This window comes from Muscardinus avellanarius (genome assembly GCF_963383645.1).
Source record: "Muscardinus avellanarius genome assembly, chromosome: 8".
Lineage (NCBI taxonomy): Eukaryota > Metazoa > Chordata > Mammalia > Rodentia > Gliridae > Muscardinus > Muscardinus avellanarius.
In genome coordinates, this window is record NC_137794.1 from 27283728 (window position 1) to 27302229 (window position 18502).

Below are 18502 nucleotides of genomic sequence, written 5' to 3' on the forward strand. Positions count from 1 at the left end.
CGCCCCGCGACCCCGCCCGCCCCGCGGAGCCGCCCGCCCGGCCGAGCCCGCGCCCGCGCCCCGCGCCCCGCGCCCGCCCCCGCCGAGCTGGGCTGCGGGAGGCGGCGGCGGCCGGCGCGCCCGCCACCAAAACAAAGGCAGGTCGGCGCCGGCCGGCATGGGAGCCCGGGCCCGCGCGGCCCCCGCCGCCCGCAGGGCTGCGCCGTGAGCCGGGACCAGGGCGGCGGCGGCGGCCAAGATGTCCTCGGCCGTGGGGCCCCGCGGCCCGCGCCCACCCACCGGGCCTCCCCCCATGCAGGAGCTGCCCGACCTGAGCCACCTGACCGAGGAGGAGAGGAGCATCATCATGGCAGTGATGGACCGGCAGAAGGAAGAGGAGGAAAAGGAAGAAGCCATGCTCAAGTAAGCCGCCCCCGGCCGCGCCGGCCGTGCCCAGCCCCGGGTCCGCTCGCCGGCTCCGCGTCCTCGGGGCTGGCGGGGGGGGGGGGCGCCGGGGCGGGCGGGGGCGGCCCGAGGTCGGGGCACCGGAGGGAGGTGAGGGCGAGCGAGCCCGGGGCGCGGAGCCCGGAGCCGAGAGCTGGCCGAGCCCCGGGAGCCCCGAGGGCTGGGCGGGCGGCCGCGTGGGGGGGGGGGTCTCGTGAGCACGTCTGGAGGCGCGGACCCCCCGGTGGAGGGCCCGGGGCCGGGAGCAGGTCGGGGGCCAGGAGGAGGAAGAAAGGGGGTGGGGTGGGGTGGAGAGGTGCTGAGGACAGCTCCTCTTCTGGAGTTGTTTAGCAGGTCGGAGTTACCGGAGAAAAAGGTGCCGGTATTTATATAATAAAAAGGTTTATTTTCAGTGCTCGTTTTGGTACTCATTCATCTCACAGATCAAGGTTGGGTCTTTTTTTTGGGGGGCAGTTGCCATCTTTGGTAACCTACCTCCCCAGCTTCTTTTTAACCTTTTCCTCATAGTCTTCTGCACAGAGTACCTGTGTGAACACTGATTTTCCTCCCCGTATATAAAGACACCGCCAATACAAAGTTTTCAATAATGCTAGAAGCTGATGGGGACTCTGGCCTGAATAGAATAGAGGATCCTCTTAACTGGTTTCCAAGAGACCTCCGGGGCCTGCTTAGTTCCTGGAGGAAGCAGCCCAATAAGGGATCGTCTATTGGCACACATCCTCTTTGCTGTAGAGCCCATCAGCCCTTCAGGGGATCTCTGCCTGGTGCCCCATTTTCCTGGGGAGGTTGCTAGTGGTGCAGGCGTGTGTGACACCGTCTGCTGCTGCTTGCCTCAGACAAAACTGCTTGCAAGGTGCTGCAGAGACGGGCTTTCCTGACTCCCTAGCGTCACCCATGGAGCAGAGCTGAAGGGGACTCAACCCTGCCTTCCCTTGGGAGATGTTCATGTTCTCAAGAAAGTTTTACACTCCAGGCTGGGGAAATTTAGAGACCCTGACAGTGACTGATTTCTTGGTGCCCCCCCTTAGCTGTCTGGGGTGTATCTGGGGGCAGGAAACTGGCATGAAGAGCCAAAGGGGACCTGTTGAATCTGGGGTTAGCTGATTGTGAAGGGGGTAGGGAGGTAGCAGGGGTGACATGCACACCTAGCCCGCTTCTCTTTCCCCACCCCCAGGACTGCCTCCTGAAGAGGGGGTGCTGCCCAGGAAGGTTTCTTCTGCTTCCCCTTAGTGAAGCAGAGCCCAAGAGAGGAGTGAAGGGCCACATTCACAGATGGATGAGTCCCAACCAGTGCAACCGCCACCTTGAGTGTGGAGGGGGAGATTGAAGGAGAGACCTGGGGGAGTCAGGCCTCAGCAAAATAGTAGACATGCAGTCATTCCTGCCCTTTCATTATAGACTCAGAGAAAAAGCTGTCAGCTCAGAAGGCCAGAGCTGGCCTGTTCTATAAAGAGCAGCAGGTTTCTGAATTCCCTGCTCCTTCTCATCCAAAAAAACAAATACTTTAAGCCTGCTGGCTTGAGGGAGGCAGAACCCTCATTAATCTGCCGCCTGTCCCTAGTGGAAGAATGACGTCCCTGGTGCTGCAGGCTTCCCCTCTTCTGAGCCTGGAAGGAATGAATGGTGTCCGCTGGTGCTGCTGTCTGTGTGTCTGTCTGGGTGTCGGTCTGTCTGTCCTCACTGGATGCAGCCCCTGCCACCTGTCCAGGACACCTATTCCCTGGTCAGGATTTACAGGCTTGCTGCTGTCCTTTTGGTGTTCACTGCAGACAGCAGGTGGATGGAGGCCTCCAGCAGCTAGTGAAATCAGGGGCTGCTGCTTGACAGAGCCCAGAGCAGAAAGGGAGGAAGGTAGTGGCCATCATGCCTCTCCACCGGCCGGTTGAAGTGTGGTGGAGAGTGGAGATTTTTAAGTGGGAGTGGATGAGTTTTAGGACAAAATCCAAAACCTGTTAAGTGCCCAAGGACAACAATTAGAAGATCATATGGGTTTGTGACAAGTAAAAATTAGGATCCGGGTCCAACTGCTCATGTCGAACACCTATTTCACTGCTTTTCCTGTGACTGCTTTCCACTTGCTTGCAAATATTGCTCCTTTATTGCACAGAGTCACACAGTATCGTAGTATGTGATGCTGTTACACAACAGCTCTCTCTAACCCAAGACCTCTGCATTGACTTTATCAAATCCACCTCCCCTGCTAATGTCTGTTGTGCAGTGGTGGATTGGTGAGTGTTGGGGAATCCTAGCTTGCTGTCCTCAAAGCGTGTCATATTGTCTACAATGGGTAGAATGGTGCTGTACTTTTTTTTTTATAGGGGCCACTTTATTTCTTAAAAACTGGGGATCATAGGACTGTTCAGCTGGCACATATATATATGGAACTTAATGACATGTAGTCATAGGTGGGGCCTTTTCTTAACTTTGGGAAAAGGGTGCTTTTCACAGGGCTTCAAAATATTTCTTAAATCAGAAAAAAAAGTTTTTGTGGGAATGTGTGCTCCATCATATCACACTTCTGAGACCTTCCAAAGCTAAAGTTCTGTTAACAGAGTGATTAGACTTAAAATTCACTTATATGGTAACTTCAGTGCTGTCACTTTGAGCTACCTACTGTGCATACTCTGTCTCTCTCCAAAGTATAAAAACGCGCATTAATGGAGAGAATGAGAAAATTGATGGGTAAATATGCCAAAGCAGACTTGCAAAATATCACTGAAATGTATTTGTATAGTTTCCTTGGTCATGATTGCAAATTACTACTTGAATTCAGTTTTGATAATGTCATTAAATATGTATAAATAGAAAAATCAACTACTCTCAAAATTTAGAAAAATTTATATGAAATCAAAAGTCTCTTATCTTAAAAATAGTTCAGTTTTTGCAAAGTGCACTAATTTTAAATACTATTGCCATGTAATTAAAAGTTGTTGACTCCTGAAAATTATATTCAACAATTGATTGAGTTATCTGTAGATTAGAGATCTTTTCTTAATCTTAGTAGGTGTGTGTGTGTGTGTGTGTGTGTGTGTGTGTGTGTGTGTGTTCTGGGAGCGTTTTGAAACCTTACTTCCTCAATGAATACTCCTTCCAATAACTGTCACTAGACATCATGAACCAATATATTACATGGACTAAAAACTATATTATCTGGGACCTAAATCAGAGAAGATCTCATTAGATATAAAATCTTATTCCTTTTTTATAAAAGCTTCATAGAAGAAGGAGCTGCAGAATAGTAAAGAGAAGAGAAAAATAGAAGCAGAGAGCTAAAAGGATGGTTTGTGAATGGAAACTGAGAACCATATTGGAATAGTTAATAAAAATAGCTAACATTTATCGAGCATTTACCTCATTACTCTAAGTGGTTATTTAATCAAATGCCAAATCAGTGAACTGTGCTCATTTAATATATGTATAAATATTTGGATTCTCACAGTAGCCTATGCAGAAGGTAAGTCAGATGTGAGACTTCTCAATTCTTGACCCTATGCTTAGTTCCAGTAATGCCCTGAATTGACTTACACAACATGACCCAACCATAATTGAAACTGAGACCTTTCAGTCTAAGTCCAGCCAGATGTTTCCCTAGATACTACAGTCTTTCACGAAGAAGCCTCTATTTCATCCATATTTTCCTGAAACAAATTTTTGGTCTTTCCTAAGTTTCACATACGTGGTCTGACCAACACTAGGCTAATTCAGAAGATGAGCTGCTAACCATGGGTGGTGGCTGGAGCTTCTCTGACACTGGTTAATAGAACATTAAGGGAAAAGGAATTGTCTGCAGTTCAAAGATAATGCAAAGCACCATAGAAATATCATTTCAAGGTTCTAGTTATACTTGCTATGCAAATATGGGCAAGGCAATTAAATTTGAAGTGTATAAAGTTCGATTTTTTAATAAAGTCTGAAATCCATGGTTTGAATCGATTTATGAAGAATATTGGCTTTGGGCTTCTGTCTCTTCTTAATAAGGAACCTAGTCCCTTTTTCAATCATCTGTAAAAGCTACCTCATCTATGGAGAATATATAGAAGAAAGAGAATTCCTGTAACTTCAGCTTTCTTCTTTTTATCCTCCAAACAAGTATATTTTTGTAGTTGAAGTATGTTCATAATGCTCATTTTGAGAGGCCTCAATTACCAACTGGAAAAAGAATGGAATATAGACCAGGGAAACTAGGCAGGGGTCGTGATAGCTTTGCACATTTTACTCTTTCTTATGCTTACCTCTTACTGAGAAGCTAGGCTTGTCTATACTTACTAGTTTTATAATATTAGTGAAAGAGCATTTGCTCATGGAATTTGGTCCTAGAGTCTAGAGAACAAAGGTTAAGAAATAAAATAAGAGAAGAACTTCCTGTGGCTCATGGCATTTTCTGTTATTTTCTGAGTACTCTTATTTGGGCTTTTTGGTTCTGGCCCAGATTGTCTCTCTAACCCCATATGTGCCCAGGACTTTCCTGACCCAATTGATCCTTTGTTCACAGGGCTTCCTAATTCCTTAGCAATTCCCCTAGTATTCTCTTCTGTGGGGTATCTCTTCTCATTGCTGTTGTTCTGAATTTTATTTCCTAACAATGTATCACATGACATTTAATTAACCAATAAGACTAGATAGTAGAATTTCAGGTATTAAAAGTGGGTCAAGCCCAGCGCTTGTAATTCCCGCACTTGGGAGGCGGAGACAAGAGGATCGCGCAAGTTGGAAGCCAGCCTCACTGGCTCAAGAGACCCTGTTTCCAAATACAATATAAAAAATAGGTCTGGGAGTGTAGCCCGGAGGTAGAAGGGTTCCATCCCCAGTATCACCAAAAAAAAAAAAAAAAAAAAGTGGGTCAGGCATTGGGCTATTTAGGTAGAATAAAGAGAGGCTCCTTTTCCTACAGCCTACTGTTGGCTTAGTTCCCACCATTTAAAAACTGCCATAGTCAGAAAGGGAGAAGAGCACTGCATAGTTGGATAAAAAATGGGCTAGATCTTTGTCTTAACACTATTACTTTTTGTGGGTATGAACATTGTCAGGTGGACCCATTCACGCTTCAGTTTGTGTGTAAAGTGGGATATATAATGCCTGCCCTTTGAATTTATGAAGCCTTAACATTTAAAGTGGAGGCATCCCTAGACTTTAAATTACTGTACGTAAGAAAAATGCCATCACTGTGTTTATGTTTCTTTAAAACTATAGAAGAATCCCAAGATGATCTTTTCCATGTTGGTTGTAGCCTCTTTGGAGCTTGTGGAGATGAACTTTTATAGTGGCCATCCATCCTGTCATGAGAGCCATGCCTTGTGACTGGGATTGCAACAACTAGTGCCAAATTTGCTAAGGAATGAAGAGGCAGAGAGACTCCAGAGAGACTCCAGGGCCTGCTCTGAGGTCATTCTTACCTTCTTTCTAGTTCTCTCTCACTCTCTTTAATGTAGTTTTTGTCGTACTGGGGATGGAACCCAGGGGCATTCTGCCTTCGAGTTACACCCCCAGCCCTATATTTTATTCTTTATTTCTGAAACAGGGTCTCACTGAGTTGCAAAAGCCTCACTAAGTAGCTGAGGCTGCCCGCAAACCAGGACCCTCCTGTCTCAGCCTCCCAAATGCTGGGATTGCAAGCGGGCGCGCTCGCTCTCGCGCGCGCAAGCGCGCGCGCGCGCGCTCTCTCTCTCTCTCTCTCTCTCTCTCTCTCTCTCTCTCTCTCTCTCTCTCTCTCTCTCTTTCTTGTTAAATAGTTCACAAATGGTTTTAGTACAAAAAGCAACGTGGGGAAAATAATAGTTTGAAATAGCTAATAATTAAAAATGAGATGAGAAATTAAGATATTTCCTCATTTTTTGGCTAGAAAAAAATAAAGCAGACCGATTTTAGTTTCACTGAATTTAATAAAGTAATCATTTCAGATTTAGCTGAATTAGGAGCCTTATGCTTGTCAAGTAGTAGTTTCTCTTTCATATCAGTTTACCAGTGAATGATGTAATAAATTGTATATGTGTAAAAATTTTTTAAGTTTCTATACTAAATGCCTTAGGTTTTCTATATCTACCTTCTCACACTCTTGTATCAGGCTTATGTACACTTATTTTGAGGCAAGTCAGTTTTCAGCAGATGATAGATGGTAATATATTGTGGCATTTGCTTGGGATTTTTCTCCTTTTATTACTATATTGTGTGGACTTTCAATATATATGAATGCTTATTTAAAGATAAATTAGTTATTTAAGAGAGGAATGACCTAGGTGTTCCATTTACTTATTTGTTTATACCAGTTTACTGCTATAATTCTGGATAGTACTCTTTTTCTCTCAATTGTAAGTTTCAGCCTGGATGACAAACTGGATTGTCTTTCTCTTTATAGATCTTGCTTTCTTTACCCCAGATTATCCACTCAGTACTTCAGAAAATCAAGCAGTTGATACTCTTAAAATATGCCTTACCAATAAGTAATATAAGCAAGTTGTAGATATAGAATCTTAAAGTCTTGGTAAATAGGAATACTTTTGCAGAGAAGGAGAGATTATCTTAACAGAGTCTCAAGATGCTAATTTTTATAGCAAAGTTGAATTTAAATTTTCAAATATTTTTTAAATAATAATAGTTATAAATTACAATTGCATATAGGACATCCTTTATGGAAATTCTCCTTTGAGTTTTGCAAAAGTGCAACATATAGTTTAAGGAAGATATCTTTGGTGGTATTCATTTAAACAGATTTCAGAATGTAACATTTTGATAATTCCACTGAAGTCTAGAGAGTAATATAAGGTAATGCTGTAGAAAATAATTTAATACAATTTGTAAGTAATTAATGCATTTAATTAAAATATTATCTATTTTAAAGGCATGTAGTGAATGAGACATCTTCATGAACTGTAGAAGATAATACCTTTGTAGTTATTTACATTGTGTTTAATATTTTGTATTACTTATCATTAGACTAAATAACTATTGTCTGGAAGATGTTACTGTATTAAAAACCAAATAAAGTATCTGTACTGTAATATAAATGTGTGGCAGTATTTAATTTTTCCAGTGGACCCTCATATATTAATACACATAATTACCAGTGGGAACTAGTATTATAATATTATTTACTGATGGAGTTTTCTTCCTGCATTTGCAAGAGTTTACATAGTCTACTGGACTATTTCTCAACTTACACTTCTGTACTTAAAGCATTATCAATTTATATTTGAAGAGCATTCTTAATCTCAAGAATATCAAGTTACTTTAAAGTTGTAAATTACTGGTATACAAGTATTGTGTGCCACATTATTGCTCTTGTCACTTAAATATAGCTCTTAACAAATGTAATGAGGCTTTTTAAGGAGTGGCTCGCTGTTTTGTTTTTGATGTGTGTGGTTCACATTTTGGTAAAAATGAGGCAAGATTGCATTTGAAGCAGCTGAGGAATGTATAAACCAATGTATATGAGTTATATTCTTTAAACATGGGGTAGTGTAGATCTACACTTAGAGGCTGTACCCAGGCCAGAAGGATTACTTAGCAGATTGGTAGAAAGAGATGAAAACAAATAAAGTAAGCAAATGACTTTTTAAAATATATTTCACACAGCTTGGCCGAATTATCTTCCTTTAGTTATCTCTGCATTGTAATATATTGAAGCTTAAGTCTTCTTCCCTCTCTCTCTTTTTTTAAAAGGGTCTATTTTTTCATTGTGGTGTTTGAAATAAAGGGATGTTGAAATGAACAGTTGGATATTAAAATTTTAGCAAAAAGAAAATTTATAAATAGATTCTACGTTGGTATTCCATATGATGGTTGTGATAATTTTCATAAAATATATATATAATTTTCAATACAGTAAGCTGTTCTTATCATGAGAATAGATATTTTAGTTTACAGATGTCTATATACCTACCCTAGGCCAAATCTATCCACCTAAAATATAGTAGCCTGGAGTAAAAATTTGATGATAGTCTGAAAATGATACTGTGGACCGAGTATTATTCCAGACATCAGAACTAGAAAGAGATTCTATGGTATTTGAAACTCCAAAGGTCTAAGCTGTAATGGTTTTTATTGAATATGACTATGATTTGTAATCAGTCAAGTGGCTGGTTCCTGCCTTCTAGGAAGGCAGCGTAGTTGAACACACACACACACACACACACACACACACACACACACACAAAGCAAAATCAAAACAAGAAAAGTCCATAATCCTAGATCACAAGAAACACATACTTTACTTGGTAAGTAGTACAAATTTTTTAAAAACATAACATAATCTGTACTTTAGGACAATACTAAATAGTGAGGAATACAAAACAATGAGTTAGTGTTTATATGATCTAATTTGAGTTAGTGCAAATGAGTTAGTGGTTATAATAGGAGCCGAAGATCATTTTGAAGCTTTCTTTTCTTTCTTTTGCCTTTCTATCTCCATTTTCTTTTAACTAGCCTTTAAAAAAATTATGTCCCCTTGACTCTCACATATTGGGTTTCTCATAGGTTCTACTCTCAGACTTTTACTCCTCCATTTTATATGGAGTACCCGGTCAATTTCAAACAGTGGCTTAAACTATGCTTATGTACCAATGATTTCCCAAATCTAGATTAATATATTAGAATTTTCTGCCAAAATCTGAATTCATACATTATACTGCCTGTTAAACATTTCAGCCTGCATGTCCCGAGGGCACTTTAAGCCAGCACCCATCATAAGTTCCTTTCTTTCTTTTTTTCTTTTTTCTTTTTTTGTCTAATCCCAGTACTTTTTGTGCATTTACTGTCCTTGTGGATAGCATATCTTCATAAAGTACCCTTCTTCAAGGTTTAGTGTTAAGCTTGACCATCTGCATCTTGCTTCCTGCCTCCCTCCTCTTGCTCCCATGTCCCTCTGACACAGCCTTCTAGAACTAGTTCTCAGGGTTCTCAGGTGTTACTATGTCTTTACAGCTTGGTGACCCCACTGTGTTCTTCCCTTTGAGAGAGAGCTTCCTCTTAATCCACCTGATTTTTACCTTTCAAACAAGCTCAGGTGACACCTCCTCTGTTATATCTTCCCAGTCTTTCCAGATCGATTTTGATATTGTTCTCTGTACACATTTTCAGTTTTCTACTCTCAGTACAGCATAAACTCCCGAGAGTCAGATAATTCTTTGCCATATCTTTCATATAAGCTCAGAGCCTGAAATATAACAAGTGCCCTGTTTTGTGAAACTAACATGAATGGGTGGATGGATGGAAACGATGTAGATTGGAGGAGTCACCTAAGGCTGCTGGGATGTGTGTGGGAGAGGAGAGTGGGATGGTTATTCTAGCCATGGGAATCCAATCAGCAGATCCTGAAAGGAAAGAATAAGCTAATTGCTTTGGCTATTGAGAGAAACAGGTTGACCAAAATTTATGAGGAAATAAATATTGGATATTGCAAGGTAAAATTAAAATATAATTTTTCTGATGGTCTGTTGTGCTCTTTATTTATCCTTCACTGCTTTTTGAAAGAGGGCAGTCGTAAGTGTTTGGATGTCAGCGTGGGAGGATGTAAATAGCATATTTTAAAAAGTAATCCTTTAGAAAGCCATGATTAATGGACACATTTTTAAAATAAAAAATCACTAATTTAAGTAACAATTTAAATCATAATATATGTTTTCTGATTTGGCATTTTACTATTAGATCAGATACACATGACTTAACGTGTTGTAATTATTATTATTATTATTATTATTATTATTAATTTTTTGGTGGTGGTACTGGGGGTGGAACCCAGAGGCTTTCTACCTCCAGGCTATACTCCCAGACCTATTTTTTTTGGGAAACTGGGTCTCACTAAGTTGCCGAGAACCTCACTAAGTAGCTGAGGCTGGTTTTGAACCTGTGCAATCCTCCTGCCTCAGCCTCCCAAGTGCAGGGATTACAAGTGTGTGCCACCATGCCCAGCCCTATTAATTATTTTTCTAACTAAAAGTCCCACCACAGTGAAGTCATCCTCTAGACTTGGACTTCTTGAAGATTGGAGTCTTATATTAATCATTTTTGTGTTTCTATTGCCTAGGCCTGTGCTAGTATATAACAGGACCCCAACAAGTGCTTGTTGAACTAAATTGTATAAGTTGGTGTGCCCTGGACACAGAAGCACTGATCTTTGCATTTTAGAAACTGAACTCTGTTGAGATGTAGACAAGCACTTAGTCCCGGCTGGCAAATACTCAGTTCATATGCAACCTCCTGCAGCAAGAGCAGCACCAGTAATAAATAATACCTCAAAACCTAACTGAACATACGGCTCCAAGTCATCAGTTGACAAGAGTTGGCAGTCAAGGCAGACATGATGGCACATACCTGGAATCAGAGAGTGGAGACCAGCCTCAGCAATTTAGCAAGGCACCCTTAGCAGTTTAGGTTTTTAGCAACTTAGTTTCAAAAAAAAAAAAAAATGGGGCTGAGGTGGAGCTGAGAGGTAGAATGTCCCTAACCTCAATCCCCAGCACCACCACCAAAAAAATAAAAAAGTAAAAAATAAAACAGAATAAAAAGGTAAAGGGAGGAAGAAAGAAAGAAAGGAGTTGAGAATCAAAATGGGAATCCATATGTGAACCACTAAAGATTTATTCCAACTCTAAGAAAAGAAAACTGAGGGTCACTTACTCTTTAAAAAGGCTTTCATTATTAATTAATGACAGAGCTGGGAGCAGACAGCCTCCAGGCCTTCTATATCTCCATCCAGTGGTTTTTTCCATTGTCACTCTCCACCTGGTTCCATTTTAACTACCAACAATTTGAACAATTTACTTTTTTCAAATCTGAGTTGACTTGCTTATTTTTTAACCATTATATCTTATTATATAAAATTCCAAGTAAACTTTTAATTATTTTGTTGATTTTAAATTTAGTTATAGTAAGTATTATTACTAAAAATAAATGGATCATTGCCAAGGACTAAGAAAAATTTTATTTAAAGGTTTCCCTTGAAATGATATTTGTTGCAATTATTTTAAGATATGTTAATATGTTTTAATTGTGATTATTTTTAAATTTTTAATACTTCTCTGAAAGGTAAAGGTTCAATATATAGTAATTTATTTATGATTCCAAATAGCTTTGACTTCTATGCTTTGAATTATGTATATATTAAAATAACATACTCTTTTTTTACTTAGTGAAGTCAGCTGGTTTTTGCTCACTGTGAGGAAAAGAGCATTGGTTCCTCTTCATTTGAAAGTTTAACTAGACTTTTGATCAGTGATCCAAGGAAAATCAATGGGTTGGAAGGGAATGTTTATTCAAATATATATCCATAAACTTATAGATCTACATATATACATGTATACGCCCATGTTACCTATACACCACACATATGATCTCTCATACCTGACCTGAACACTTAAAATAACTATATGAATCTCTCATACCTGAACACTTAAAATAACTATATGAATAGCCGGGCGTGGTGGAGCACGCTTGTTATCTCAGCATTTGGGAGGCTGAGATAGGAGGATCTCGGTTTGCAGACAGCCTCAGCTACTTGGTGAGACCCTTTGCAACTCAGTGAGACCCTGTTTCAAAATAAAGAATTAAAAAAAGGGCTGGGATGTTGTTCAGAGGTAGAATGCTCCTGGGTTCATCCCCAGTATCGCAAAAACAACAACATCAACAATATGAAGTCTTTTTACAAAGAGACTAATTTTATTTCATTTAGAAATTTGCATGAGCTAGTCCTGACTTGTGAGTACCTTTTGTACTAAGGGATTTTGTCCTAGTGTCTATTCTCGAAGATACAGTCCCAGATCCATAGGATCCCACCCTGTTTATAACTAATCAGACTAATGAAGAACACTTGATCAAGGAAGGCCACTTGCTTCATTGACTATCCAAAGGCAGCGATTATCTTTCTTAGTTTAAATAAGAAACCAACCAGAGAGTCAAACAGAATGAGTGACTCCCATTCATTTTTTTCTTAAAAAAAAAAGAATGCTTATGATATAGTAGATAGTGTGTTAGAATTAATAGAACCATGTACTCCTTGCCTTTTTTTAGAATAAAGTACATTTTATTTAAATAATTATCTAGCCTGGCATAGTGGCACATAGTACTGTAATCCTAGTCCTTGAGAAAAGGATCATAGTTTGAAACCACCCAGTCTCAGCAACATAGCAAGACCTTTAACAATTTAGTGAGACCTTGTTTCAAAATAAAAAATGAAATAGGTCTTAGGGTATAGCTCACTCCCTAGTACCTCCCACCCCACAAAACCACCTATGTAAAGTTAAAATCTAGGATAAATCTAGGACAGAAAAATATTTGATATTTTGAAAAGATAATACATACTCAAAACCTCGAGCAACAGGCTGTCCAGGAATGGCTCCCTGTGGGAATGATAGGACTGAGCTAAGATCAGAGGATGAGTGGTGGTTAGCTAGGGGTCTGAGGGGCGGGGGAGAACCTGCCTGACAGAAAGTACCTGCCGGGCTTCTGATGGGAGGGAGAACGAAGAGTTTTAGGAGTGGAAGGGAAGCCAGTATTGTGGAAGAGAATAAGGTCAGGAGAAAGCCAGGTGGGCTGTGGTTGAGAGAATTCTGGAGAGGTAGGCAGAAACCAGGGAATGTGGGAGAGAGTCACGTTAGAGAGTTTTACACTTATGCAAAGATCGAGACTTGAAGAGATGTATGGTAAAATTCCATTAGTGTTTGTAAAGGTCACACTGGCTGCAGTATCAGCATAGATTGGGTGAGAGCTCAGGGAGTGTGTTTATAGATTAGCTAGGAGGCAACTGCAGAGGTCCAGGTGAGAGGTGTTAGAAGCAAGGACTGCGGTGGTGATGGGGAAATGTGAGGCTTTGAGCGATACTTCTCAAGTAGAAGTCCCACACTTCTTTTTTTAAAGGATTGTGTGTGAGTTGTCTTCTGATTGTTGCCACCAGTTTTGGAGAGTGTCTGGAGCAGAGGGACCCAAATTTATGCGGTTTATTGCCCCCTTTTCAGGAAGAAATTATTCACTGCCCTCTGAAAATCTACCTTCTTTAAACAAATAAAGAGAAAGATGCAGTGACAAATTTGCATTTTTATGTATCTACAGTTCCTTTGAGCCCATCCCTCCCAGGGAGTGGTGCTGCCTACTTCAGGAACATATGTGAAGGATGGAAGGGATAAGGATATCTTAATTAGTGGGCTGTAAGTAAGGGATTATGAAGACGGGATAAATGGGAAATGTAAATTTATGAGACACCTGTACATAGTGGCCATGTAGCTATTGGTGAGAATGAGGATACATTTCAGAGCAGGAAAAGGCCAGGAAATAATGTGCACTAAGAAAAATTAACTCTTAGAAGCTGAAAGAGGACAATGGTCCTGCAAAGATAATAAAGAGGAAATGACCAGAGTGGTTAACATAAAACCTAGGAGAATATTGTTTCACAAGTGAAATGGAAAAGAATATTTTGAGTAAGTAAGGCATACTCATTAGGATGTCTAACATAAAAAATGCTGGTGAAGCCGGGCGTGGTGGCGCACGCTTGTAATCCCCGCGCTTGGGAGGCGGAGACAGGAGGATCGCGCAGGTTCGAAGCCAGCCGCGCGCGCTGGCTTAGGAGACCCTGTTTCTAAATAAAAAATATAAAAATAGGTCTGGGAGTGTAGCCCAGAGGTAGAAGGGCTTCCAGGAACCCCAGTACCACCAAAAAAAAAAAAAAAATGCTGGTGAAGAAAACGTGCAACTAGGACTGTTAAAAACTGGGAACGTAATACGGTACCACCACCTTAGAAAACAATTTGTAGGACAGTTCTTACAAAATAGAGGTCAAGTTTATGCAGATAAGTAGTGAATGTTCAGTGGAACTGGGGAATGAACTTAACAATTATTACAACCAGATGCTAGAATGCAGATTATTAAAAGTTTCTCTGTTTTAATATATGTGTTTTAATATATGTGTGCTAGTGATTTCACATGGAGGGTTGACTCTTGAGTATGTGAAATCTCTGATGCCAATCCTCCTCCTAGTAATTATTATGGGATGGAGAGTGGTTCCTGAGAGTGGGGATTTCAGAAGGAGAGGCCTGGGTTTGAGTCCAGAGCTCCATGGCTCACTATGTGGTAGTGATTGAGGTCACTTAAACCCTCCCTACCGCCTTATCTGTGAGAGGGGATTTAGTGGGAGCAGTGGAGGTAACAAGGACCATTAATGTGCTTGACGCAGCTCCTTATACATAAGCAGCACTAATAGCTTTTGGCTATAATAATTATTATTTTATAATAGCCTGAATTTAAATAGTACTATGTACCTAGTGTTCACATCTCTTTGAGTACAAAATCATGTGCATCTACACTGTGTGAGCCCTGTTCCTGCTCCAAAGTTCAGCACTTGCTGTGTTGATACTACATAAAGGAATTTTGACTTACAATTGGAGCTTTGGTTCCTACATTGTGCTATGCCAGAATACTCTTATTCATTGTACTGATTTTAGCATAATGCAGTTACCTGAGCTTTGGGAACACACGGAAGAAGTTAGGTGCTTTCTTTTGAGCTAAGGTAATAAACCTTTTTAGCAGCTTATGGGAATAGATTTACCTTGCATTGTGCTTACAGATTTAATTCTTCACATTTGTTGTTTTAATAAGGAAACATTTTGGCTTGCCTTTTCAGTTTATAATCTGAGATGAATGCATGGGAATTTACATGCATAATTCATAGGGTCTGTATTCAGTGGAAAAAATACCTTTCTTGAGTTTGTGGAGAGATATCTCCAACTGAGAATACTCAAATTCTTTTCTACAAGAAAGCCTTACTTTTACAAATTAAGATTTTTTTCAACTTACGTTAAATCAATGACATCCACTCCTGAGTAAATAGTCATAGTAAATGCTGAATGGAATGTAGAAAAAGGCTCTTCAAAAATATTGTTGAAATATAGATCTAGTGCGGACTTAATTATATACCAGGTTACCACTGACATAATGCTTATAGTTTCACACAGAATTAGAAGCAATGAAGATAAGTTTCCATATGTTAAAAAAAGCATAGACACACAATTCTGTGCCTTTGCTGAGATCAAAATTGTAGTAAAAATACTAAAAGTTAATCAAAGGTATAAAAGATTTCACTATCACCATGGCATGTATGTCCTTCCATTATGTCCTATGTATCTCAAAATGCCAGCTTTCAGCTCGTGAGAAAATCAAGCACACCTAATAAAGACCCTTGTTGTGTTGGTGAAACTCTGATAATTAGAATATATTTCCCATGCTACTTTTTGAAAATGTTCTAAATGATACCCTTCCTTCTAGAATTTTTCTTTATACTGAAGCTGGCAATGACTTATAAGTATCAGCATGACTCTGATAATTCCTCCTGAATGTTTTTTCTTTAAGCATGAAATTGAGATACTGACGTATTTGCCTTTATCATAGCAGGTGTAGCTTGATCAGTGGTGAGAGAACTTGGTAATATGAAGCCTGGGTGGTATGTTTTCCCTTTTAGACTCCTGGCTCAAGTGAGACTGTCACTGTGCTTTGCCCCTGTCCCAACCAAAGAGCGCACTCCTTGCCTCTGGGCTTCTGTTTTTATCTTTCGGCATGTGCTAATGGGTCATTTGGGCAGACTTAGGCACATTATCTTCTTTCTTCCCTTCTTTGCTCTCTACTCCTTCTCATTACAGGAGACAGCAATATGAGAGCCTGCAAGGGGGATTTTCCCAGAAGAGAGAAAGGAAGCCTCCACTGCTCTGTAGTGCCAGTCATTTCCGGAGAGCAGTGATTTTTCTTGTTTGGCCCTTGGGCTTTCCCTGGCTGGGCATATCCCAACTCCTGTTCCTTCCCCCTCGGGGCTGCAGGAAAGGAGAACTCTTGGAGAGGTGCTGTGCAGAGGGGGCAGGCATTGCTGGGCTGATCTTCTGTCTTCAAGGTCCCCTTCCAGGAGGGCGGCCTCTCAGGGAGCAGTTAGCTTCTCTCGCTGTGTCTGAGTGGCTGCATAGAGGTCTTTAATTTACTTGTAAGCTTGGAGGAGTTACAGACAAAACAAACTGTGGATGAGGCGGAAGAGCATATTTAGAAAGGAAGAGCAATGCTGCCTTGGCTGCACAGTCATGGGTAAAGTTGGAGCACCCCCTATTATTTTCCCTTCAGCATGATGTTACAATATGTTTTGTTCAAGCTTAAATGAACCTTTTCATCTTGTAATTAACATTTTTACAGTGCTTCTCTTACCACCATATATTTTTGTTTAGAAAATTAAGACCCAGAGCTAAAATCAATGAGTAAAATGTTTGTTTTGCAAAGAATGTGTGTTTAAACCTTCAAGAGATTATTAAGGGGTAACTGAGAAAGTTAGAAATTATTTAATCTCAGCTTCCTTGATTTTTCTCTATATCAGTATTATGATCCTACTACTTTTATAGTTTATTTCATACTTACATTTATTTAAATATGCTTCTGAAATTGTCCTTTACTAACATTAAAGTGGCAGATGCAACCACGGAGTAGATTTAGTGATGTATCTTTCATAACGTATGCATTTTGCTGTACATGGAGGGTTGACTCTTGAGTATGTGAAATCTCTAAAGCAAACTGACATCCACGTCCCAAGTCAGTAGCAGAATTCCGGGATTCTAGTGCTGACTCCACTTCCTCTAACCCTCTTGGGTCTCTGAATTTTCAAGAATGTTTCACTCATTTCAATTAATTAATTAATTGTTTAATTAAATAATGCTTTGGCTCTGGCTTGCACGTAGAAATACAAAGGTGTGCTAAAATGAACAATTACAAGATTTTTGTGAGTTAGGGCTGAGCTTATTAAACTTTGAGGAAGCTCTATTTTTTATGTACATGTCAGAGCTAGTTTTTAATGTATCTGAAGTGGCTTGTAATGATTGGTAATGCTGATAATAAAATTTATTCCGTTTGGATCAGAAAAAAACAGTTATTGTAGACTTAGCTTTTGGCTAAATGCAGTTTGGACTGTAGATGGTGCTTCCTGATGCTCCCCAGACGGTGGCTACTTTGCTTTTTGCCGTCTCCTCCTAGAAAACAATCACTGACGAGCTGCTAGGAGCGGAAGGGTCAGAGATTTCAGAAGGATGTCTAGTTCTATGTTTAGAGATCTAAAAGGCAGCAGGGAAGAGTTAAGGTAGGCATGAGGAAGAACACTGCAGGACTGAGGCTCTCTGGAGGGTCATGACAATCAAAGGAGGGGGACAGACAGACTTCTGTGTACACACTTTCTCTCTGGTCAGGATAAAATTAAAAATAACTGCCCATTTGACACAATGTTTACTAGATAAGCTGGCAGTTCATGGCTTAATGGGAAATAACATTCTGTATTTTTAAAAATATACTATTTTAGGAGGAATGTGAGTGAAGTCAAACAAAGATTTTATTTGTCTGACTCTGGAAGGTTTGGAACACAGTGAAATACTGTGCCTTCTTGGACTGGGCATATTTTAGTCAATATGCTGGCCCTGGGCTCCCTGGGCTGACCACAGGGGCTGGCACGGTCAGTGGTGGCCAGTTGGTGTGTGATGTCCATTCCCTGAGTGCATCCTGAGCCACGCTTAATTGTGCTTACCAGTTTCATGGAATATTATGCTTTTATAGCCGGGCCATGACATGTTATATTCCATATGGACAATTCAAAGTTAGCAATGATGTGTATTTTTCCTATTCTTCAAGTTTTTTTTTTAATATTTTGCAGTGAAGGATTTCCAGTGATTGGCAAAACTCAGCTGATTGTCAGCTGCTGCCGCTGAGAAGTATTGCCCACGTCTTATGGCATGAGCCTATTCTTTCCCCCTTACTCTCTTTATCTCATCACAGAATTTACTCTGCACTGTGTTACGTATCCTTTCTAATCTAGGATGATTTTTGGAGATACAGCATATATGCACTGTGTTCTGTGTCCTTTCTAATCCAGGATGGTTTTTAGAGATACAGCATCTATAGTTTTCGGTGATAAGAGTGTTGCTTTTGGATCTTTTGCATATATAATCTGTACCTTTGGTAGAGATCAGACACAGGGAACAAAGGAAGCTAGTTGGGGTTATTTCTACACAAATTTGAATATTTCAATAGAGGTGTGTAAGAGATGCTGTCTAGTAGTCTAGTAGTT

The 18502-nt window shown here is 40.4% G+C and overlaps 1 protein-coding gene across 3 annotated transcripts in view; it reads left to right on the top strand.

The window, feature by feature from the left end:
• Window positions 1-238: 238 nt before the first annotated feature.
• Window positions 239-18502, top strand: part of LOC308265773 (regulating synaptic membrane exocytosis protein 1-like) — a gene marked incomplete at both ends in the record, with an annotated part of 215733 nt that continues 197469 nt past the window's right edge. For all 3 annotated transcript variants that reach the window (XM_080699679.1, XM_080699680.1, XM_080699681.1), the window contains one exon: window positions 239-402. In XM_080699679.1, coding sequence (XP_080555805.1) covers window positions 239-402 — 164 coding nt within the window. The remainder of the gene's footprint in view (window positions 403-18502) is intronic.